Source organism: Pseudophryne corroboree, chromosome 7 (assembly GCF_028390025.1).
Source record: "Pseudophryne corroboree isolate aPseCor3 chromosome 7, aPseCor3.hap2, whole genome shotgun sequence".
Classification (NCBI taxonomy): Eukaryota; Metazoa; Chordata; class Amphibia; order Anura; family Myobatrachidae; genus Pseudophryne; species Pseudophryne corroboree.
Genome location: NC_086450.1, coordinates 184,900,566 through 184,926,251, shown reverse-complemented (window position 1 = coordinate 184,926,251; position 25,686 = coordinate 184,900,566). Strand labels below are relative to the sequence as shown.

The following is a 25,686-nucleotide window of genomic DNA, read 5'->3' as shown; positions in this document are numbered from 1 at the left end:
TCCAGCTGTATTCTTCAACCGGTAATCCGTCTTGTACATTACCACTGCGTGGTTCATTAACTTGAACTCATATCAAAAGGTAGTTCTCACTGCTACCCAAATTCCATGCAAAAGAGCTATATTCAGCCTCCTCGACTCCATCTCCAAGCCTCAGACCCTGGACGTCAGTCATCACCTGATCCAGGTAACCTTGTGCAAAAAACTGTGACACTTCCTCTAAAACAAGTGGATGACAATGATGCAACTTCTATCATCCACTAATCATAACATCTACAAATGTTGCTTTAGATGGCATTAAATCAACTCCCTTACAGTTACATTCTACATTTTTGCAATAATATAACCAAAACAAATTTCTAGATTTGAGAATACAGACAGATGTAGAGAAGATATAGCATTATCCAGCTCAATGAGGACATTTGAACCAAGCAATCTCCTATATAATAGCCCAGATCTGTGACTCTGTGCCTGTGTGTATAACGCTGTGCGTGGCTAGGAGCTCTCATTGGGTTAGCAGCAGGTCTATCACACCCAGTCCACAGCTGATTGGGAGAGAAACTCCTTCCCACACAGGTTACATCCAATGGGAGGCTCTGCCCTTTGGCTGCTGTGTGTTCCCAGAGCAGGCTTAACAATGGGGCTGATGGAGCTGTAGCTTCAGGTCCACACCCCTAAATAGGCCCACTGCATCTCCAGCAACATACCCTCCAACAATTTACACATAAAAATCGCTACAAATTCAAAAAGGGGGCGTGGTCATGGGTAAAGTGTCATGGTCTCGCCCCTTTTCCTATGCTTTCCGTGGAAGTTTGGAGAGCCAAAAATTGGTACAGACCAGTGGCGGAACTCCGGGAGGCAACGGAGTCGGCTGCCGCCGGGCTCCTAGCCTCAAGGGGGCACCTCACCTCCTTCGTCTCCAGTTCCAACACCTACAAGAAGAGGTGCTGCTGCGGGAGACACACTCATGTGTGAGGCGGAATACGCGCAAGCAGGGAGGGGGTGTTTTGAGTACCTAGAAACACTCCCCTCCGCCAGCCCGCCCGCCGATCCATTAAGCAGGGGAAGCCGAAGCGGCAGCGCGCAGTGACAGGACCTCAGTGCCGGGAAGTCGCCGCCTGGCAGAGTGTGGCTCCCAGGTGGGCAGCTGCACCGCGTCCCCCCCTCACTGCCCGGGACACAGGGTTGCGGTCACTCTCCTGCACCGAGAACCACAATGGCGGAAATAGCGTCTCCCTGTCGGGACCGGGGGGCTCTGTGACGGGAACCGCTGCTCCCGCACCACAGGTAAGACGGCGCACACACTGTGTATGGCAAACATGCAGAGTTGCCATTATTTGCTAGGGGACGGGGGGATATGGGTGGGTAAGTATGTATATGGAGCGGTGGGGTCTACAATAGATAACTGCACATGCCAATGTTTGCTGGGGGTGGGGGGCTATAATGATTGCAGCAGCCTATATTTTCTGTGGTGCATATGTATGTGGGGGACATATGCATGTGTGGTGTGTGTGTGTGTGTGTATGTGCTGTATATATACTGCATACATAATCACACACATAAGAATCCTGCGTTTGCCCCTGTGAGGAGGTGGTGTGATTAGAAGAGGCGGGACCGCACTCGCCTCGGAATCCACTCACTACTGTATTTGCGCTCTGCCTCTGGTAATTGGGGAGAGAAGAGCCTTTTATATATATATGTCTAAATATAGGGGTGGGGGGACCAATATTTATCTTGCCTCCGGGCGTCTGGGACGAACCTACGCCACTGGTACAGACCATAAAAAAAAAGGTACTGTACCTGCCAAAAAGGTACAGTTGGAGGGTATGCCACTGCATCTGCAGCAAGTCTCTGCAACGTAGATAGCTGCCAGTCTGCCTGCCCCCTCCGGCATCAACAATCCTCATTCCCTAGCCATGGTGCAGGTGGAACAAAAGCTGCTGCGGCCACCGGCATAGATGTGTATGAAAGCGACGCAGCGGAATGCTTTTATAGCTTTCCCTGCACCGCATACTCTCTGAGCCCCGGAGCCTCCTCTGCGCGTAATTTCACAGAAGTGCCTCCCTGCCACAGCCGCGCTCAGATTCCGAGAGGCCCTGACTCCGCAACACAGCACCTGGGCTGCTGGCCTGGAAGCCCCAAGATGGCTAATGCAACGGATAGAGTGGGTGATATCGCGGAGGGTAATTTCTGGATGCTGAATCAATGTAAAAGGTGACAGTGCTGTGCAGTGTCACTGACACTGCACAGCACTCACCTTTTATATTGATTCAGGCAGTCAGTCTGTTCTACCAGCCAGTCACTATTGTTAGCGTCGGTGTCCCAACGCGCCGCATTACAGGGAGGTAGGCGCACTAAAAAAACTACAGCTCCCAGCAGCCCTTAGCGCCAGAATGCTTTGGCGCTAAGGGCTGCTGGGAGCTGTAGTTTATTGAGTGCATCTTCTTCCCTGTAATGCGGCGCGTTGGGACACCGGCACTAACAATAGGAACTGGCTGCTGGGCTGCTGAGAGAGTTTTCGGGAGAGCCACTGCCAAAGCTTAGCTGCTTCCAGGAGGAGAAGCATTACCCCCCCCTACCCCACTCGCAGTACCTCCGGGCCCCATCTGTGGCACCCCTGCACCCCCCCTCCACCACTCATGGTGGCCCCAAACCCCCTCCCCAACCCGCAGAACCCCTGCACCCCCCCATCCCCCACCCGCGGCACCACCATACTCACCTCTCCCTCGCTCACCCACGACACCCCCGCAACCGCTCCTCCCCCACACGCGGTGGCTCTGGAACCCCTACCCCACCTGCGGCACCCCCGCACCCGTCACTCACCCAACCACAGGTGATTAATCAGGCTCTGCGTGTGCTGTTCACGCCGTTGCAAGGGGCTACGACCCCTTTGTACGTGCAATTTTTAACCACTCACACAATTATGATTAGAGGTAATACACCATATAATAAAAATACACAAGGGCGTGCAAGGGTTAAGGGGGCGTAGCCCCTTACAACGGTGTGAAGAGCGCCCGTAGGGCATGATGAATCACCTAGTTTATCTATAAAAGTAGACAAAATTCTAGGAATGATCCCAAGCAAATCATAAAAGTAGTTAAGTAGTTAATTTATTATTCAGCATTTTCTTGATTTTCAGTGACTATAAAGAAAAACAACAGACAACAGAAATACAAAACACAATGCCATCCAGTCCACATGGTGTACAGTATTATATAGGAGACACTGACGTGTGACACTGATTCTAGCAGATAAAGGAGATCCGAGACTGTGAATTTCCATACAATGTGTTCAACTCCGTTTGGCCAAATTTATAAAAATATATAACGCAGAGGAAAGAAGAGGGCAGTAGAACCCAACAAACATCTTCACACTTAATACAGGGCAAATGCGAGAATAGCAGTTATATTAAAAAGAAATACATAAAGCCATGTAATTGAATTATTCATATTTTCGTGCAGTTCACAACCGTTTAGTGGCATCAGAAAACAACAAATATCATTAATAATGTATGAGGTACCATCAAATTCAGCAGAGGGAGTGATTATTACAATGCACAGATGTAAACTGATGTACATGGAGATGAAACTGCATCCTTGTATGTTCACTGTGATTGCTATATAGGCAGCAGCATCAGGAGGCATTTGTGAGTTTATAATATAGGTAGGGAGAGGCACCAGCTAGTAGGGTTCCGGTATGAATGGTCGACCATGTTATGGTCGACAGTCATTAGATCAACCACTATTGGTCGACATTGACATAGTCGACATGGACAAATGGTCGACACGTGAAAGGTCGACACATGAAACGGTCAACATGAGTTTCTTTTACTTTTTTGGGTGTTGTTTACTGAGTAAAGTGACGTAGAACCCCAATTACTGCACCGCTTTGCTCGCCATGCTTCGGGCAAAGTGCCTCGCTCCACTACCGCTGCGCTCGGCACAGATTACCGTTCCCAATCGTAGTCCACGTGGATCGTAAAGTATGGAAAAGTTCCACAAAATAATTTTTTTTCAAAAACCTCATGTCGACCTTTTCATGTGTCGACCTTTTCATGTGTCGACCTTTCACGTGTCGACAATTTTCATGTGTTGACCGTGTCCATGTCGAACATGTCAATGTCGACCAATAGTGGTCGACCTAATGACTGTCGACCACAACACGGTCAACCAGCCAAACGGATACCAGCTAGTAGCAGGACTCTTGGGAAGCATAGCTTTATTTATTATTATGGAAGTACATGTTTTTTGTAATTAGGCAAAGATGACTGGAAAAAATTGCCTACCAATCGTAGTAATGTGGGATATCATTGGGTTGAGAAAAGGAAGCTTACCTTTAAGTACTGCCAAACAAAACTTTTATGTTTTGTTTATATATCTCTGAATGGTCAATGTAAGTTCCACCAGGCAGTATATTGTGGGGGATCGCCTTTCTACCTGTTTCTATGTATTCTCATCTCTCCTCTGTGAAGCGAAGCAACCAGGGACATACCAGAGAGTGGGTGGTAACAGGAAGTCCCTCTGATCCAAGTCAAACATGCCTTAACTCAAGTTCTTGGTTCACATCACTCCTGCTTTCAGTGAGTGCTAGGGCTGGGGAGGAGACGGAAGGTGGCAAAAAAGATTTAATTATAAATGTTTATTTAATGGATATACACTGTACTGTATATACAAAGTGGTAACTGTGATGGGTGGGTCTAATAAATGAGTTAAATATAATATGTATATATTTTATTTATTGTTCAGCAACGTCCTGCGCAATATAACAAAAGTTTTCCAGTGTTCATATGTATCTGGGTGGAGTATCAACAGTTTGGTGGCAGCTCCTCTTGAAGGGCACGTCATTCCAGCATGATTCAGATTTTCTAGGAGTTGGAGTAGATAAGGAGGCTCACAATGGTAAGTAAATAAATTCTAGTTCATTTTCGGAATGTTTAGTATATCACCACCAGAGCCGGCCCTAACCAGTATGATGCCCTAGGCAAGATTTTGGCTGGTGCCCCCTAGCACCGCTGCTAGTTCCGCCTCTGACACTGCACCCCTTTCCCAGCACCATCACCCCTCATCCATGGCAGTCTTCCTTTTGGTGCTCTTTCCCCCTATATTTTAAATAGGAACAGTGCACACATTCAGCGCACAGCTTAAAAAGAAGCCTGTTTTTGCAGGGAAGGGGCATGGCCACACAATAGTAGCCCCAATTCAAATTCCGCCACACAGTAGTGCAACTTTATTCACATTATATCGTGCAATAGTGTCCCTTATTCACGTTATATCACACAGTAGTACCACTTTACTTTATATATGTTACTCTTCACAGTAGTGCCCCTTATTCACATTCCATCACACTGAATTGCTCCTTATTCAAATTTCACCACACCCTATTGCTCTTTATTCACATTATACCACACAGTACTGACCTTTCTATACGTTATGCCACACAGCAGAGTACCTTATACACATTATGCCACACATTAGTAATACCTTTATACACATAATACCACACAGTAATGCCCCTTACACATGACACACATAAACATAATGCGACTTACACATTATGCCAACCTTTATTAATGCCCTTATACACATAATGGCACAAATAATGTCCCTTACACATATGCTGCACATTATTAATGCATTTATACACGAGACACATAGTGCCCCTTATAAATATGCCGCACATTATTAGTGCACTTATACAAATAATGCCTCACATAGTGACCCTTAAACATATGCCACACATTATTAATGTATTTATACACATGACACACATAATGCCCCTAACACATATGCAGAACACTACTGCACAACCAACCCCCTGCACACAGCACTCACATGGCCACTAACACTGTGATCTCTGACTCAGCTTGGCTACAGATGTGTTCTCATACATCTTGCCTCAATATGCCATGCAGCAGGAGATGCCTTGCGTGAGTCAGCTGGCCGTTCTGCTAACGTCAGGGTGTCTTTTTTTGCTAAAAATGCATCTTATTTGCATTACTATGTGGCTAGAATGCACAAGCATCTTCTGCTGATTAAAATGATATGCGGCATGACTATATTCTGTGTGCGACTGGGACTGTATCTGCATATGAAATGCTACGTTACAGTGATTTCCAGGAACACACTGCAATGTAGCATTTTGTATGCAGATACAGCCGCACTCACACACAGAATATAGGCATGCCACATATCATTTTAATCAGCAGAAGATGCTTGTGCCCCTAGGCATGTCAATTACCCTAAGCATTTTTCTGGTTTGCCTATGCCTTGGGCCGACTCTGATCACCACACAGATGAACCTCAGCAATACCGATTTCTCCTGGCTTCTTGGTATCTCCTCCACCCCAGAGCCGGCCTTAGGCATAGGCAAACTAGGCAAATGCCTAGGGCATCTGGTATGCTTAGGGGCACCAGCAGCTTCTGCTGATTAAAATGATATGCGGCATGCCAATATTCTGTGTGTGACTGCGGCTGTATCTGCATATGAAATGCTACGTTGCAGTGTATTCCTGCAAATCACTGTAATGTAGCATTTCGTATGCAGATACAGGCGCAGTCACACACAGAATATAGGCATGCTGCATATCATTTTAATCAGCAGAAGCTGCTTGTGCATCCTAGCCACATAGTAATGCAAATAAGATGCATTTTCATAAACAAAAGGGGCCCGACGTTAGCAGAGCTGCCAGTTGACTCATGCCAGGCATCTCCAGCAGAACTAGCGGCGGTGCTAGGGGGCACCAGCCAAAATTTTGCTTAGGGCATCATATTGGTTAGGGCCGGCTCTGCTCCACCCAATTAGACTTGGTTACCTCCTGGTCACTTGCTCCATGCATTTTGTTTTACAACTTCATCAGGAGCAACTATATATTCATCAGGAGCAACAGTACTTTATTACCAGTTATTTCTATAGCTCACGCATATTATGGAGAGATTTACAGAGAACACTTCAGTCATTCACACCAGCCCCTGCCCCATTGTAGCTTACCATCTATGTACCCTACCACATGGACACTCATGTACACTAGGGCTGAAACCGGATCTCATTTTAATATTGATAGTATAGACATTACTGTATAATACCTCTTACATATAGAAGCAGAGTGGAACTAGCTACAGAATATGTAACAAAATATGTAAAAACACAGTATTACCAGTAGCGCATACTTAATTTTAGCAATAAACTGAATTATCCAGGTTATGATTTATGAGCCAGAAGTTAATGATCTACAAGGCACTTAGAGCCCAACCAGCCCATACACCAAATCGCTTTACTAAAGATCAACATACAGATCAAATTGCGCTGGAAGTTGCTGTGCTAAACATCTTACCAGGAATGGGCATTTGCTGAACTGCTTTTGGCATCCGGAGAGTATATAGAACTACCTGAATGACTTTAAATCAACATCCACTTGTGCATTGAATTGTTTTTGATCCATAGTGATTGTTACTGTTCTTATATCATATGCTATGTGTTTCTAATGTCTGGGTAATTATATTGGTAACTGGGATATGCCTGCGTCTTCGCTCGTGTGGAGGTTTCCAAAAATAAAATAAAAAATCGTTTCCATAATTCATAAACAGTCCCTAGAAGTATATTTCTCCCCAAAATGTATATTTAATACATATAGTAATTTTGGACTTGAGGAGCCTGCACACAGCACATGCCAAATGTCAAGCGTCTGTTTTTTCCTTTATTGCTCCTCTCCCTGATGTCACATCAAGATAATAAATATCTCGGTTTCTTTCTAGGTCACTAAGATATACAATAGTGAAAACACCATCCAAATTCATCCAATAGTGTGTGCGTAATGCCGGAACGAAAAGACGAACAAAAATTAAAATGTTATATTATATATATATATATATATATATATATATATATATATATATATATATATATATATATATATATATATATGACAGTGGTCGAAGTGGAAATTTTGAAGTGGAGGTATGGAAAAGTGAAGGTTGTAAAAGGGGTCGTTTCCACTGAAAAGGGGGCGTGCCTTAAGTGTAGTGTACCACATCATATACCCCTTATACACATTATGCACTACAATAGTAGGACCCCTTATACTATCTAGTACTGGTGTCTCTTACACATTAGGCCATAATTCCCACGGAATAAGCCAAACTTCACATTACGCCACACAGAATGAGCCAAAATTCACAATATGCCACACAATATGATCCAAAATTCACATTATGCCACATGGTACAATCTACAATTCACATTAAGCCACACGGTATGATCCACAATTCACATTATGCAACACAGTATGATCCACAATTCACATTATGCAACACAGTATGATCCACAATTCACATTATGCAACACAGTATGATTCACAATTCACATTATGCAACACAGTGTCGAAGTCGAAAATATTATACCCACATGCATCAAGTACAAACACCACACAGAGTGGCCTCCGTGCGGGTGCTTGTGGTGCCGTGCGTGCACATGCCCACACGCTGTGTACATTGGCTCACGAAGCCCTGCATATTAGCGCGTGGTATGGGTAAATACAGTAGTATACGCATTCGCATGGAAAAGCCACAAAGACATATCTGATATTTCATCCACATAGTGCATAATTTACACATAGCCCACACACACCCCACACCAGCAAGTTACATTTACTTTAGAAATGGAACAATAGAGATATTCAACTTTACAGGATGTGAGGGGACAGAATTAGGTTAGGACATAGTGTTTTGTATCCAGATGTACAGCATTTCAAGGGCTACATTCCGATCGCAGTTTGCAGAATATAACAAAGATCAATATCTCACTGTAATTACTGTACTCCTGATATTCGGCGGGAACCCAGTGGAGGACATCTGCAAGTACACCTGGACCAGGCATCGCCCACCTATTCAAACCGACCTATGACCCCTCACATACTGTAAATGACCAACCCTTTGACCTATGAAAGAAAAGCTTACAGTTTCCTTTGTACTATGTTTTGGAAAATTGTATAAAAGCCAGGCCTCCTGGTCGGTCCCAGGCTAATTCTCTGAAGGTCATCTTGCTAGACTGACTGAGGACCGGATCTGGGTGGCGCAGGCGAACAAATGTATGAACTCTTGGTTGTAGCTTTTCTTTTGTATTATTGTATTTCTGTGTGTATCCCCTTTTAAGTAAATATTTGTTACTGCGTTGGACTACAACATAACATATACAATTGGTGTCGCATTCCATTCCTGTTAGGGGTTAAAGTGTATTCACCCACACGTGTAGCTGCATTGTGCTCACTGCGTGTCAGCATGCCTACGCAAGGTGTACACATTTCCTAGAGGTTTATCGCATACACTTAGCGGCCTGAACCCTTGTGTAATAAGGTACTGCTTTTTCCTGAAAGTTAAACAAACTTAACAACGGTATGCTCCACAATTCACATTATGCAACACGGTATGATCCACAATTCACGACAAGGAGAGTGACAGCAGGGACATAAGGACAGGGACAGTGACAGCAGGGACAGGGAGAGTGACAGCACAGGGAGAGGGACAGCAGTGACAGAGGGACATAGGGAACATTACCTGTGGTCAGTGAAAACTGCCGCGGACCGGCCGTTCCTGACTGGCTGCCGGTTTCAGTGCGGAATTTGAAAGGCGGCAGCGGGGGTCTTCAGTGCTCGTAGTGCCGGTATGCCATACCGGTGTATACCGGCCCAATTCGAGCACTGTATATAAATAATGATCGGTGTTTAGGTCAATTCTTTTAAAAGGACTTTAAACTGTTTTGCATATTTTTAATGTCTAAGCATATACTGTACAATCTGTATGTATGAGCAGGGCCGGTTTTACGCATACGCTGGGTATGAAGCTGAGCAAGGCACAGCACAGAGGAGGGCGCCTAGCTCAGCTGCACCAGCGACATGCATAAAACCATCTGTATCTGATATGTCCCCCTGGGAGACTTGTAGAGAAGGCAGTGGTGATGGCGCCGCCACGCCGTGTCCGTCAGCAAACCCACTACAGTACTGTGAATGTCAAATAAACTATCACTCCCAGAAGCACTTGCTTCCGGACAGCAAGGGCTGCTGGGTGCGGTAGTTTATTTTGAGATTCTTCACAGTACTGTAGTTCTCGGCACGGCACGGCGTGCCAACACTACTGCCTGCTTTGCAAGTCTCTGGGCAAATGCTGCACAGGGGGGCATATCAGGTAATAAATGCCCATAAATTAATGTGTAAGGGGTTCTACAACAGTGGGCATAATGTGTATGGGGCACTACTATGGTGGGCATAATGTGTAAGGTGCACCACTATGGTGGCAGGCATAATGTGTAAGATGCGCTACTACGGTGGGCAGGCATAATGTGTAAGGGACACTACTATGATGGGCAGGCATAGTGTGTAAAGGGCACTACTAAGGTGGGCATAATGTGTAAGGGGCACTACAATGGTGGACATAATGTGTAAAGGGCACTACAACTGGGCTTTTCCCATAAGAACCACGTCCCCTTAATTTTTTCAGGTGCTTGGGGTGGTGCCAAAGTATTTATTCACTTGCACAAAATTTGGCCTCAGCTCAGCCCTGTGTATAAGAGACCACCAGTGTCTGCAGAGAGTCTATCTATCCATAAAAGGAACTGTTACATGCTGATTTAAGATAAAAAAAAATGAGAGAATAGCATGAGTGCTCCTTGCTGATAGGAGAGAAAAAACGTGGGAGCATATGTAATAATGCCTGAATTTGTCAGAGGTGTGGGATGCGACCGATCTTGAACAGTTTTTAAAGCGGCAGCCATTTTAGATGCATCATATGCAGCAACTATGGGGTGGTGCAAAAGCGGATTCAGAATGGTGATGACAGCTATGAAACTGGCTCTACTACATTATGCCGGCTGTTGGGATCCCAGCGCCCAGCATACCGGCGCCGGGATCCCAACCGCTGGCATGCCGGCAGCAGGGCAAGCGCAAAAGAGCCCCTTGCGTGTTTATTTCTCCTTCCAGGTGTGTCGTATGCTGAGCACTGGGATCCCGACAGCCGGCATATCAAATGCCTGCCATGAAACCAAGGTTACAGAACCTGCTTACCTACTTTTTGTGTCACCTCTCTAGGAGAAGCCCGAAGAGGAGGCACTTCAGGACACTTTGTGGGGCGTGGTCAGACTCTCATCCCACCACTGAAAAATGCCACGATTACCATGCACAAGGGCTAAAATAACATGATTCACGTTGTTTAGCCCTGCCCCTCCACACTGCGCACAGCGCCCGTGTTTCCAGTGATTATCTTCCCATTCTGCCCGCTTCACTAGAAAGCTGGCAGGATGCAGGAGATCCTCCTTCTCTCCCGGGGTGCGGGCGAAAAATCAACAGTCTCCTGCAACTTCTGGTAGAGTAGACAAGTACAGTATTGTACGGATGTGGGCAGAGTGTTTGTAGATATGAGTACCATAGGCGTGCGCACTCCACGCCTGCTACTACACCAGCACGCACATCACACGAGGATTGGATTGCCTGCTGCGCTGTAACACCCCCTCCCGTTGCGCCAGCCAACCAGTCAGACTCACAGGCCGCCTCACGATGTGACGCGCTGATGTCACACCGCGCGCCCACTCACCCTTTCTCCCCGCCCACCCTGCGCTCCTGTCCTCCCGCCTGCGCTCCTCAGTCTCTCCACGTGTGCCCTACGCTGCCATTACAAGGACACGCGCCAGCAGGACAGTGAGGGGACTGGGCACAGCTGGGCTGAGCCTGCCTGATTCTGACACAGAGAGTAAGTCACCGCTCACTGAGTGCTGCAGGGGCCAACCGTGGGGGGGGGGGGGGGGGGAAGGGGGAGTGGGATACAAGGGAAGGGATACCGCATGAGATATAAAATAAATGCAACCTGGCAGTGACCTTATACCCAGTTAAGTTACAATCTTCTTATCTATATTTTTAACTGGTAATATATTTAGAATTGTGTAAATTGATTTTATCCCATTTTTTAAAGAGACCTGTTATTAAGATATTTTTATGTGTAAAACCTTATGTGAAAACTTCATTTTCTGTGAATAAATTGTATTTTTATATATTTTTTTACCTTCATTGTGAGTTTTTAAAGACACCGTTGGTCGCTATATTCTCTCTCTCTATATATATATATATATATATATATATAAAATAGCTGCTTTGAAGTTCATTATTCTGGACTGTGCCAGGGCATTAGGAAATTGAGTTCTTATGCCTGACAGTGGAAAAACACCAAATCCAAAACCATATTAAAGAGATTTGGTTGTCTGTACTCTCTGATAAGGATCACTGACTAAACAGATTGTCCATGGTGCCCAATCAAGTCATTTTGATAATTCAGGATAATTGTTTGTATCACACTGTGATATCAGGCTGTTTTGGTCAACATTCTTTCAATGTGATCTTCTGTCCTGCTTAAAGCTTCATTGGTATGAGTGATTAGCTTGCAGTCTCCTTGGTAATAAACATGATTTGTATAGAAAGAAACACAGGAGTATGATCAGTAACATCACTACAAGTTTTTATAGAATAATTCACTAGCCTGGCTTTGATATTGAGCTTCTTGACCCATATCATTAGGCTTTCATCCATTAATGGGAGGAGGAGTATTTTTTTTTTTGTGCTTGTTACATTATTTAAGGTAACTGGGGGACTACACAGCTGTGGGGCATACCTGGCCAAAGAGGCTGTTACATGAGCGGATGTGAGTCAGTTATCTAACTCCTACATCAACCGGTAACACCTGAACCCATGACAGTCACATCCATATATGACACCCCCTTTAGCCAGCTCTGCTTCTGCCATGGCTCCTGGGTGGTCACCTTATATAATGCAATGTGACCAGGTATATCCATTCAATTTAACTCACCACCCTGCAAGATTACCACTTTTGCTCAACTTAAAACATATAGAAACATCAGTATAACCATTATTGTATAGATTGACCTGAGCTCATAGGAGGTCGTCCTGAGGGCCTGTACTGTCGGTAGAGCCTGAGAGCCACATCTAACAAATCCTTACATTGCAATAGTGTTTGCCAACAGGGAACTTTCTGCTAAATAGAAAAACCTCAGAGGATCTAACAAGGATAATAAGAAGAATATAATGAAATTGAGAAAATGCAATAAAAGAGACAGAAGTGAGTCACAAATAGAAATCAATGGACGTGACAAACAAAACAAAGACAGGGTCGTTTGTCAACAACCCAATTCAACATCCCAAGAAGTGGAACATCTGGGTCCTTTTAGATATTTATGTGGCCAAGAGCTGGATTGTCAGTAGAAAATAATTGCACAGGGTGACAAAACAATGGGTTTTTCTGCTAACGTTTTGCGGATTTCCCTCTGCACATTACAGCACATACATCAAGGTGCTGAAGGGGTTAAAATAGCTAATGTTGCTTGGCTTTCTTGCATACCAGGAATTCCCACCAAGTCTTTGTCCAATTACTGTGACATGAGGTTAACAAGAAAAAAAAGGGAGATGGAAGAAACAGCCCCAAGATGAACACAAAGGTTGGGCTTAATGTTTCTGCTTAGCTGTATCTGCTATCTTTAATTTCGCAGTAATATCCTTTTTGCAGGCTTCTCTAGCTGGGCCTGTCGGCTCCGCATACTCTTTTCATTACAGCTCAGCTCGTGTCTCAAAGTCGATAATCATTTTTCATTTTTTCTCTCTCCTAAACCCACACCTGCCCCTCCTCTTCCAAGCCCTATCTTTTTACCATGTTGTCTGGCTGTGAGCCCCCACCAATTTACCTACTCCACCCCCCATTCACAGCCAGGGATTTACAAGAGCCCTAATTATCTCCCGGTTTTCCTTGACCTGAGCTGAAACTGTTCATAAACTCCCCTCTGATGGAGACATCGGGAAGATCTCTAGTCTATAATTGTGTGGATTTTTCTGCAACCCAGATCTGCAAACAGCACAAGACCCCAACAAGTCTCTCCCATCACCACAGCTTCCCTTATACAGTCATTTTGTATAACTTCCACTGTTTAATATCTGTCTTATTTCTCCCTATGTAGCCAAATAAATATTACCTGTCACATGTAACCTTCTAAAACCGCCTTCAGATTTACAGTAAAGTACAAGTCGAGCCAATATAAAAGGGCAACTAGTTATTTTCAAAGATATATGTACATATATACTCTGCTGGTGGCAGGGATGTAACTAATACTGCACATAACGGAGAGCTGTAAGTGGGGGACCGGTCACAGTCACCGGTCACTCAGTCGCAGCTCTCCATTATATGCATCCAGTGCTGGGAAGAGCACTCCTACAGCAGCATGTGACATTGTCCCGGCATTGACACTGGCAACTTCCCTCATGCGCCCCTAAGAAGGCTCTGCAGCTGCAGGACAGAGCCTGCAGCAGTATTGCGTACCGAGCACCAGCCACATCCTGCGCATGAAGTCTGCAGACACCCCCAATGGCAACATGTTAGGGGGAATCCCTGGGAGCATTAGTTACATCCCTGCCAGCAGCAGAGTGCCCCAACCCATGGCTCACCTGGTGCAGAAGGTCCAGCTTCCATCCCATGCACCCATCTGCTCCCAGCCCCAGAGTATGTGATGGTAGCCAGGTCCTCGGCTGCTACGCCACAGCTGCTACCTGTGTGTTCCCTTCCCTATGCCTCCAACATGCCTACACTCCTGCCACCTGGCCAACCACATGGCTCAGGCACCTCAAAAAACTTTATCTAAAAGCATACCGCCCAACATGATCCTCTCCAGGAGGGACAGAATGCTCTGTTCCTAGACATCCCTCTTAATGTATGATTGCTGTCACCTGTGTTCAACTAGGTATTTGATAAAAAGGGTGTTTCAGCACAGGTGATGGCAATAATTAATTAAGAGGGAAGACCATGAACAAAGCATTCTGTCCCTCCTAGAGAGGGTAATGGGGGTAATTCCAAGTTGATCGCAGCAGGATTTTTTTTAGCAGTTGGGCAAAACCATGTGCACTGCAGGGGAGGCAGATATAACATGTGCAGAAAGAGTTAGATTTGGGTGGGTTATTATTTTATTTCTGTGCAGGGTAAATATTGGCTGCTTTATTTTTGCACTGCAAATTAGATTGCAGATTGAACACACCACACCCAAATCTAACTCTCTCTGCACATGTTATATCTGCCTCCCCTGCAGTGCACATGGTTTTGCCCAACTGCTAAAAAAAATTGGAATTACCCCCATTACCATGCCATAAAAAAATAAGATTTTAAACCTACCGGTAAATCTTTTTCTCGTAGTCCGTAGAGGATGCTGGGGACTCCGTAAGGACCATGGGGATAGACGGGCTCCGCAGAAGACATGGGCACTTTAAGAAAGAACTTTAGGTATGGGTGTGCACTGGCTCCTCCCTCTATGCCCCTCCTCCAGACCTCAGTTAGAGAAACTGTGCCCAGAGGAGATGGACAGTACGAGGAAAGGATTTTTGTTAATCCAAGGGCAAGATTCATACCAGCCCACACCATTCACACCGTATAACTTGTGATATACTAACCAGTTAACAGTATGAAAAACAACATAGCATCAGTCCGAGACCGATGAAACTATAACATAACCCTTTAGTAAGCAAAACTATATACAAGTCTTGCAGAAGTAGTCCGCACTTGGGACGGGCGCCCAGCATCCTCTACGGACTACGAGAAAAAGATTTACCGGTAGGTTTAAAATCTTATTTTCTCTTACGTCCTAGAGGATGCTGGGAACTCCGTAAGGACCATGGGGATTATACCAAAGCTCCCAAACGGGCGGGAGAGTGCAGATGACTCTGCAGCACCGATTGAGCAAACAGGAGGTCCTCCTCAGCCAGGGTATCAAATTTATAGAATTTTGCAAAGGTGTTTGAACCCGACCAAGTAGCAGCTCGGCACAGCTGTAGTGCCGAGACCCCTTGGGCAGCCGCCCAAGAAGAGCCCACCTTCCTAGTGGAATGGGCCTTGACCGATTTTGGTAACAGCAATCCCGCCGTAGAATGAGCCTGCTGAATCGTGTTACAGATCCAGCGAGCAACAGTCTGCTTTGAAGCAGGAGCGCCAACCTTGTTGGCTGCATACAGGACAAACAGTGCTTCTGTTTTTCTGACTCTAGCCGTTCTGGCCACGTAAATTTTCAAAGCCCTGACCACATCAAGGGACTCGGAATCCTCCAAGTCTCGCATAGCCACAGGCACCACAATAGGTTGGTTCATATGAAAAGATGACACCACCTTAGGCAAAAATTGAGGACGGGTCCGCAATTCCGCTCTATCCATATGGAAAACCAGATAGGGGCTTTTATGAGACAAAGCCGCCAATTCCGACACTCGCCTAGCCGAAGCCAAGGCTAACAACATGACCACCTTCCAAGTGAGATATTTTAACTCCACCATTTTAAGTGGTTCAAACCAGTGCGACGTAAGGAAACTCAACCCCACATTCAGGTCCCAAGGCGCCACTGGAGGCCGAAATCTGAACCTTAATGGAGCCTTATTTTAGGCCCAAATTCACTCCAGTTTGTAGGAAGTGAAGGAAACGGCCCAGATGGAATTCTTCCGTAGGAGCATTCCTGGCCTCACACCAAGAAACATACTTTCGCCATATACGGTGATAATGTTTAGCTGTCACGTCCTACCTAGCCTTTATCAGAGTAGGAATGACCTCATCCAGAATGCCCTTTTCCGCTAGGATCCGACATTCAACCGCCATGCCGTCAAACGCAGCCGCGGTAAGTCTTGGAACAAACAGGGCCCCTGTTGCAACAGGTCCTGCCTTAGAGGAAGAGGCCACGGATCTTCTGTGAGCATCTCCTGCAGATCCGGATACCAGGTTCTTCGCGGCCAATCTGGAACAATGAGAATTGTTTGTACTCCTCTTTTTCTTATTATTCTCAACACCTTTGGGATGAGAGGAAGAGGAGGAAATACATAGACTGACTGGAACACCCACGGTGTCACTATGGCGTCCACTGCCACCACCTGAGGGTCTCTTGACCTGGCGCAATACCTCTGTAGCTTTTTGTTGAGGCGGGACGCCATCATGTCTATCTGGGGCAGTCCCCACTGACTTGCAATCTGTGCGAAGACTTCCTGATGAAGTCCCCACTCTCCTGGATGCAGGTCGTGCCTGCTGAGGAAGTCTGCTTCCCAGTTGTCCACTCCCGGAATGAACACTGCTGACAGTGCGCTTACATGATTTTCCGCCCAGTGCAGAATCCTGGCGGTTTACATGAGCCACCGCGGTGATGTTGTCTGACTGAATCAGAACTGGTACGTCGCGAAGTAAGGTCTCTGCTTGACGAAGGGCGTTGTATATGGCCCTTAGCTCCAGGACGTTGATGTGAAGACAAGCCTCTTGACTTGTCCAAAGCCCTTGGAAGTTTCTTCCCTGTGTGACTGCTTTCCAACCTCGGAGGCTCGCGTCCGTGGTCACCAGAACCCAGTCCTGAATGCCGAACCTGCTGCCCTCTAGAAGATGAGCACTCTGTAGCCACCACAGGAGAGATACCCTGGCCCTGGGGGACAGGGCGATCAACTGATGAATTTGTAGATGTGACCCGGACCACTTGTCCAGTAGGTCCCATTGGAAGGTCCTCGCATGGAACCTGCCGAAGGGAATGGCCTCGTACAATGCCACCATCTTTCCCAGGACACGAGTGCAGTGATGCACTGACACCTTTTTTGGCTTCAATAGGTTCCTGACCAGGGTCATGAGTTCCTGAGCCTTTTCTATCGGGAGATAAACCCTTTTCTGGTCCGTATCCAGAATCATGCCCAAGAAGGTCAGACAAGTCGTAGGAACCAGCTGCGACTTCGAGATATTGAGAATCCAGCCATGTTGCTGTAACACTTTCAGTGAAAGTGACACGCTGCTCAGCAACTGCTCTCTTGATCTCGCCTTTATGAGGAGATCGTCCAAGTACGGAATAATTGTGACACCCTGCTTGCGCAGGAGCACCATCATTTCCGCCATTACCTTGGTGAAAATCCTCGGGGCCGTGGAAAGCCCAAACGGCAACATCTGAAATTGGTAATGACAATCCTGTACCGCAAATCTCAGGTACGCCTGATGAGGTGGATATATGGGAACATGAAGGTATGCATCCTTTATGTCCAGGGATACCATAAAATCCCCCCCTTCCAGGCTGGCGATGACCGCTCTGAGCGATTCCATCTTGAACTTGAACCTTTTCAAGTATAGGTTCAGGGATTTTAAATTTAAAATGTGTCTGACCGAACCGTCCGGTTTCGGGACTACAAACAGGGTTGAGTAATATCCCTTCCCTTGTTGAAGTAGGGGAACCTTGACCACCACCTGTTGAAGATACAATTTGTGAATTGCATTTAACACTAACTCCCTTTCTGGGGGAGAAGCCGGCAGGGCCGATTTGAAAAACCGGCGAGGAGGCACCTCTTCGAATTCCAGCTTGTAACCCTGAGAAACAATTTCTATTGCCCAGGGATCCACCTGTGAGTGAACCCAGATGTGGCTGAAAAGTCGAAGACGTGCCCCCACTGGGGCGGACTCCCGTAGCTGAGCCCCAGCGTCATGCGGTGGATTTTGTAGAGGCCGGGGAGGACTTCTGTTCCTGGAAACTAGCTGTGTTGTGCAGCTTCTTTTCCTCTGCCCTTACCTCTGGCAAGAAAGGACGCTCCTCGTACTTTCTTTTTTCTCTGTGACCGAAAGGACTGCATTTGATAATGTGGCGCTTTCTTAGGCTGTGAGGGAATATAAGGCAAAAAATTGGATTTACCAGCTGTAGCCGTGGAGACCAGGTCCAAAAGACCTTCTCCAAACAATTCCTCACCCTTGTAAGGTAAAACCTCCATATGCCTCTTTGAGTCGGCATCACCTGTCCATTGCCGGGTCCATAGGACTCGTCTAGCAGAAATCGACATAGCGTTGACTCTAGAACCCAGCAAAGCAATGTCTCTTTGAGCATCTCTCATATATAAGACAGCATCTTTTATATGTCCTAGGGTCAATAAGATGGTATCCTTATCCAGGGTTTCAATTTCGCTGATAAGGTATCTGTCCATGCTGCTACAGCGCTACACACCCAAGCCGACGCAATAGCCGGTCTGAGTAAGGTACCCAAATGTGTAAATGGACTTCAAGGTAATCTCCTGCTTGCGATCAGCAGGATCCCTGAGGGTAGCCGTATCTTGGGTTGGCAGCGCTACCTTCTTGGATAAGCGTGTCAACGCTTTGTCCACCCTAGGGGAGGATTCCCACCGTATCCTGTCCGTTGGCGGGAAAGGATACGCCATAAGAATCCTTTTGGGAATCTGTAGTTTTTTGTCTGGAGATTCCCAAGCTTTTTCACATAACTCATTCAGCTCATGTGAGGGAGGAAAGGTTACCTCAAGTTTCTTTCCCTTATACATGTGTACCCTCGTGTCAGGGACAGGGGGTTCCTCTGTGATATGCAAAATATTTTTTATTGCAATAATCATATATCGAATTTAGCCAATTTTGGCTGTAACTTTTCATCATCGTAGTCGACACTGGAGTCAGAATCCGTGTAGGTATCTGTGTCTACTATTTGGGATAGTGGGCGCTTTTGGGACCCCGAAGGTCCCTGCGACATAGGGACAGACATGGGTTGACTCCATGGCTGTTCCCTAGCTTCCGCTTTGCCTAATCTTTTGTGCAATAAATTTACATTAGCACTTAAAACATTCCAGATATCCATCTAGTCAGGTGTCGGCGTTGTCGAAGGAGACACCACATTCATTTGCTCCTCCTCCTCCCTAGGATAGCCTTCTACCTCAGACATGACGACACACGCGTACCGACACACCACACACTCAGGGAATCCTCTTATCTGAAGACAGTTCCCCCACAAGGCCCTTTGGAGAGGCAGAGAGAGAGTATGCCAGCACACACCCAGCGCTATATGACCCAGGAAAAAACACACAATATGTTTACCCAGATAGCGCCAAATTATGTGCCCCCCCCCTTCTTCAAAATCCTCTTTCACTGTGGATAAGCAGGGGAGAGTCCGGGGAGCTTCCTCTCAGCGCTGTGCTGTGGAGAAAATGGCGCTGGTGAGTGCTGAGGAAGAAGCCCCGCCCCCTCAGCGGCGGGCTTCTGTCCCGCTAAAATATATAAAAAACTGGCGGGGGCTCTTTATATATACAGTGCCTAGTTGTATATATCTACTTTTGCCAGAAAAAGAGGTTTTATTGCTGCCCAGGGCGCCCCCCCTGCGCCCGCACCCTTACAGTGACTGCCATTAGTGTGTGCTGTGTGGGAGCAATGGCGCACAGCTTTACTCCTGTGCGTTACCTCAGTGAAGATCTGAAGTCTTCTGCCGCCTCTGAAGTCTTCTTTCTTCTCATACTCACCCGGGTTCTATCTTCCGGCTCTGTGAGGAGGACGGCGGCGCGGCTCCGGGGCGAACTCCAGGGTGAGACCTGTGTTCCGACTCCCTCTGGAGCTAATGGTGTCCAGTAGCCTAAGAAGCAGAGCCTTGAAACTCACAGAAGTAGGTCTGCTTCTCTCTCCTCAGTCCCACGATGCAGGGAGCCTGTTGCCAGCAGGCTCCCTGAAAATAAAAAACCTAACAAAATACTTTCTTTCAGGAAACTCAGGAGAGCTCCCTGTAATGCACCCAGTCTCCTCTGGGCACAGTAGTAAACTGAGGTCTGGAGGAGGGGCATAGAGGGAGGAGCCAGTGCACACCCATACCTAAAGTTCTTTCTTAAAGAGCCCATGTCTCCTGCGGAGCCCGTCTATCCCCATCAGGGCTGTTTCTAGCCAATTTGGCTCCCAGTGCTAGATTCAAAAATGCGCCCCCCCCCCCCATGACATAAAAAAATGTTGTCGCCCCCCCCCCACACCTAGATAAAAAACAACAACTTGCACACGCGCCTGGCAAGGGGGCGTGGCCTCATCTAAATGGGTGTGGCCTCGTCTGAAAAGACTACCTCACAATCCAGTTTTTGACCCTGCTCCAACAGATCACGACCACCACAGGAAAAAAAAAATTCTACCATATTAAGCCCCACACAGTAATGCCCCCTGCACAATATTATGCCACACACCGCAATGCCCTTGATACATTAAATCCTCACACTACGGCAGGCAAGAGTCCCCATTTCACACATTACGGCAGGTGTCCCCATTTTACACATTGAGAGAGAGAGAGAGAATACTTACAGAGGCGATTACCGCTCTTCAGCCCGCCTCACCAGTCGCTCCTCGCGCCGGCCTTTCCCTCTTTCTAACGTGGATCCCCCTCTGTACTCCGCTTGGGGAGTGGGGGGGGAGTTTCGCGGAGTGACGGGGTTGCGTCGTGACGTAACGACGCAACCGCGTCATTCCGTGAAACTCCGCCCCCCGAGTGGGTTACTAGAAACGGCCCTGATTCCCATGGTCCTTACGGAGTCCCCAGCATCCTCTAGGACGTAATAGAAAATGGAAAAAAAGAAAATTTAAGAGATTTTCACAAAATAAGTATCCAGACTCCGTGGAGGGGAAATATCCAATCTTGATCCTGTGGTATACACCAGTTTATTTGCATCCTAGCGTTAAATCCGAGATTATCTTAATCCCTGAAATTGGAGAAGGGGGTACAAATTTGGAGGGTTTGGCCCCTAGTTTTTCAGTTAGTCCAGTAATGTGGTAATTATATATTTGCTTGGTTGAAGTCCTTTGCGTTCCACACCAATATAGGAGTGGAGTTGAAAGCCTGTGTGTTGTTCCTGATTGTGTGTGCCTCACTAATTTTTAATCACCTTCTTGACAGGGCCGAAACTAGGATTTTTGTCACCCGGGGCAAGGTAGTCATTTGACACCCCCCCCCCCCACCCCCCACCCCCCCCCCCCCCCAAAAAAAAAAAGATTTTTTTTTTTACAATAAATAAATAAAAAAATAAAAAACTAAACATTTTAAAATAAATAAATAAATGAATAAAAATATTATATATATATATATATATATATATATATATATACATATATATCTCTTTCAGAACTTTTTTACCTGAAAAATTGCCTTTTCTAACATAAATTTCATATCCAGGAAAAAGTGTCCCCATTTTAAACAGTACGACAGGCAAGTGTCCCCATTTTACACATTGCGGCAGACAGGTGACCCCATTTTACACATTGCGGCAGACAGGTGTCCCCATTTTACACATTGCGGCAGGCACGTGTCCCCATTTTACACAGTACGCTGGCAAGTGTCCCCATTTTACACATTGCGGCAGACACGTGTCCCCATTTTACACAGTACGACAGGCAAGTGTCCCCATTTTACACATTGCGGCAGACACGTGTCCCCATTTTACACAGTACGACAGGCAAGTGTCCCCATTTTACACATTGCGGCAGACAGGTGTCCCCATTTTACACATTGCGGTAGGAAAAAGTGTCCCCATTTTACACATTTCGGCAGGAAAAAGTGTCCCCATTTTACACATTGCGGCAGGAAAAAGTGTCCCCATCTTACACATTGCGGCAGACAGGGCCCCATTTTACACATTCCGGCAGGTGGTGGGGAGAGGGAGGGAGAGAGAGAGAGAGAGAGAGGGAGGGAGAGGGGCTGACTTACATTTGAAGCGGTTCTCGCCGCTCTTCAGCCGCCTCTCCCTCCTCGTCTGCGCGGCTCCCCCTTCTCCCTCCTCCCGAGTGCCCAGCTCGGGGGGGCGGGGTTTCGTGGAATGACGCGTTTGCGTCGTGACGTCACGACGCAATCGCGTCATTCCGCGAAACCCCCCCCCCCCCGAGCTGGGCACTCGGGAGGAGGGAGAAGGGGGTTTCAAAGTACAAAGAATAGGGAGAGGGTGTTAGGGGGTCTCGGCGCCCCCTCCAATCCGGCGCCCAGGTCGCCTGCCCCCTAGACCCCCCTAGTTTCGGCCCTGTTCTTGACACTGTCTTCTTCCTCTTGCCTCTTCTCATAATGTGAAAAGTCATCAAAGAAGGAGGTGGTATGTCTGTAGCTAGCTATGATTTGGAGAACTTGGCAAGCTTTTTCCAGGGGGACCACCTGTCGCGGAAATGATGGGTTTATTTAACTGTACATGTCCTGTTTAAACAACATAAGGGTGGGTGGGAGGGCCGAAGACAATTCCATCTTGCACCTCTTTTTTTTCTTTGCATCATGTGCTCTTTGGGGCCTAGTTTTTTAAACTGCCATCCTGTCTGCCACTGCAGTGCCACTCCTAGATGGGCCTGGTGTTTGTGCCACCCACTTGTGTCGCTTAGCTTAGTCATCCAGCTACAGTACCTCGGCGCAACCTTTTGGCCTAAAAACAATTTTGTGTAGTGTTCAGAATAGACTGGAAATGAGTGGAAATGAATGTCATTGAGTTTAATAATACCATAGGATCAAAATTACCCCCAAATTCTATGATTTTAGCTGTTTTTTTTTTTTTTTCAAAAAACATCCAGATCCAAAACCCGAAAAGTGTCGGTGGCACATCTCTAATATGTGTATGTATGTGTCTAATCTATCATACAACTATTCTATGGTATTACTGTATCTATAAACATAGAAATGTATTTGCTTACTTGTTTAGGGAAGAAAAAGACAGTGACAGTCCATAGTATTGTACTGCAGCCTGTCTCTTTATAAGTACACCAACACATTTTGGGCTTTGGCTTAAATGACCTAAAGGACTGAATTTGCACACGATAATCCCAAAACATTAGTTCATTTTATGGATGGTGCCTGAAACAGCAGCTCTTCCATTCCTCATGTTAATCGGCCCTGATTGTTCTTTTCTTTATGCATTATTATTTATGCATTAGAATTCAGAACAACAAACAAGGACCATACATCAAAATGATAAAGATGCTTACAGTCAAAATCAACCGGCACTGTCAGTGTCTGCAGCATTAATATATAGGGAGATTCAACTATTACAATGCCACAAGCAACACTGTCCAGCAAGGGTTCCAAGCCCAACTCTCACTGCCCCCAAATCGGAGGAAGTGGTATCTACTGTTCTACAGTATGTTAAGGATATGTCTGTAATGTATTCAGGATTAGTCCCATTGCTGCAAATAATTGATCTGCTGAGAGGTTGCTTGCACTGTTTAAAATGGTACAATTTGTTTTGTTGCTATTTTGTATATACAGTAAAATATTTGCATCATTTATATTTTATATATTCATTTATATCAATGTGTTTTGTTGGACTGTCTTGAATTCTTGCCTTAGTGACTCATTTTTCATTTGTATATGCATATACGTGTATTATGTATTGTTGCATCAATGGTTGCATAAGGTAGACTATGGCTGAACATACTGTTTTCTGTTTACTAGGCTCTCATTTTCTAAAATGGCACTATTAAAATGAATATGGCCCATTAAGGTACAGTAAGATATACCCCTTTTCCACTAGCTCAAAAAACACGGGTAAAATGCACGGGGGCGCGCATTTACCCGTGTTTTTTGCAAGTGGAAAAGGGTAAACCCGGATCAAGGTACCCGTGAATCCTACCCGGCTATCTACCTGGGTAGGACACGGGAATGATCCGGGTAGGGTTGTAGTGTAAACGGGAGCCGTGTCGATGCGACACGGCTCCTGTTTACACTGTATGGAAGGGCGGCGCTGGGAGATCATGTGATCTCCCTGTGCCGCCCCTGCCGCGTCACTAGAAGCGTCACCAACCCGGCATATGCCGGGTTGTGACTGCTGATGGGAAAGGGGCCGAGCACGGGTCGCAGCAGGGGGCAGCTCCCGTGTCAGGCTCCCGGCTGCGACCCGTGCTCGTAGGTGGAAAAGGGGTAATACATAATAGTAGTGTTAACCAGAATTTCCCCTACATCAATAGTAAAAACTAAAGTGATACATCACAACTCCAGAGATTACAGAAAGTTGAAGCTGCCCTCTCATCTGTAGGGGAGAGTACTAACAGGTCTTAAACACAGGGCCTTAACTAGGGATGTGCAAGCAGTGCCGTCACCCAGCGAGTAGGGCCCAGGGGACTACACGGTCACTGCCCACAGCAGCTGCAGCCTGTAGCGCTGCTGAAGAACTTGTCCCGAGCTTCCTCTTCTCTGAGAGATCATCTCCACACAGCCTCTTCCTATACTGTGAACGGGTCCAGGGTCGCATCGACCCGGCAACCCGTTCACACTGCACCTGACCTGGATGAAGAGTGATAAATGACCAACCAATCAGCTTTCCAACTTCCATGTCACAGGATGTGTTTGAAAAATGACAGTAAGGAGCTCTCTCCACTTTATCTCTCTCCAATGGGTCTATTTACTAAGCCTTGGAGAGAGATAAAGTGCTAGCCAAACAGCTCCTAACTGCCATGTTACAGGCTCTGTTTGAAAAATAGCAGTTAGAATCTGGTTGGTTGGTACTCTTAATCTCTTTCTAAGGCTTAGTAAAAAAGACCCCCTAGAATTGTGTCCCTTTTCCTTCCCTACAAGTAAGCCCAGATTTCCAGTTCTATTTTTCATATCCACATCCTCCACTCCCTATCCTGACACCTGAGCCAATGTCAGCACCACAATGATCAGTGGTGGTTTTGGGTGCGGGCTAGCAGGGCAGCTTGGTATGCTGCTGCCTGAAGGCGCAACTGCAGTCACACTGCCACCACCTACCTGCCCCGCGTTGTCCGCCTCCCTCTCCGCCCACCATGTTGGGCGGAAGTGAGGTATGAAGTGGCCATAAAGATGGTCGGGACCTTGGGCACCTACTGTCTCGGACAGACCTAGTGAGTGAAGAGACACACACACTCGCTCTCTCTCTCAGCAATGTGTGTAAGGGTC

At 46.5% G+C, this 25,686-nt stretch overlaps 1 protein-coding gene across 2 annotated transcripts in view; it reads right to left on the bottom strand.

Moving 5' to 3' along the window:
* ASIC4 (acid sensing ion channel subunit family member 4) overlaps positions 1-25,686 on the bottom strand; it is a 702,581-nt gene that overhangs the window by 187,486 nt on the left and 489,409 nt on the right. Inside the window, exon 1 of one of the 2 annotated variants that reach the window (XM_063933867.1) lies at positions 14,480-14,583. The exons of the other annotated variant lie outside the window; for it this stretch is intronic. Within the exon in view, the coding sequence (XP_063789937.1) occupies positions 14,480-14,509 (30 nt within the window). The 5' untranslated portion in view covers positions 14,510-14,583. Of the gene's footprint in view, positions 1-14,479; positions 14,584-25,686 lie in introns of those variants that run through there. 2 annotated transcript variants of the gene reach the window in all.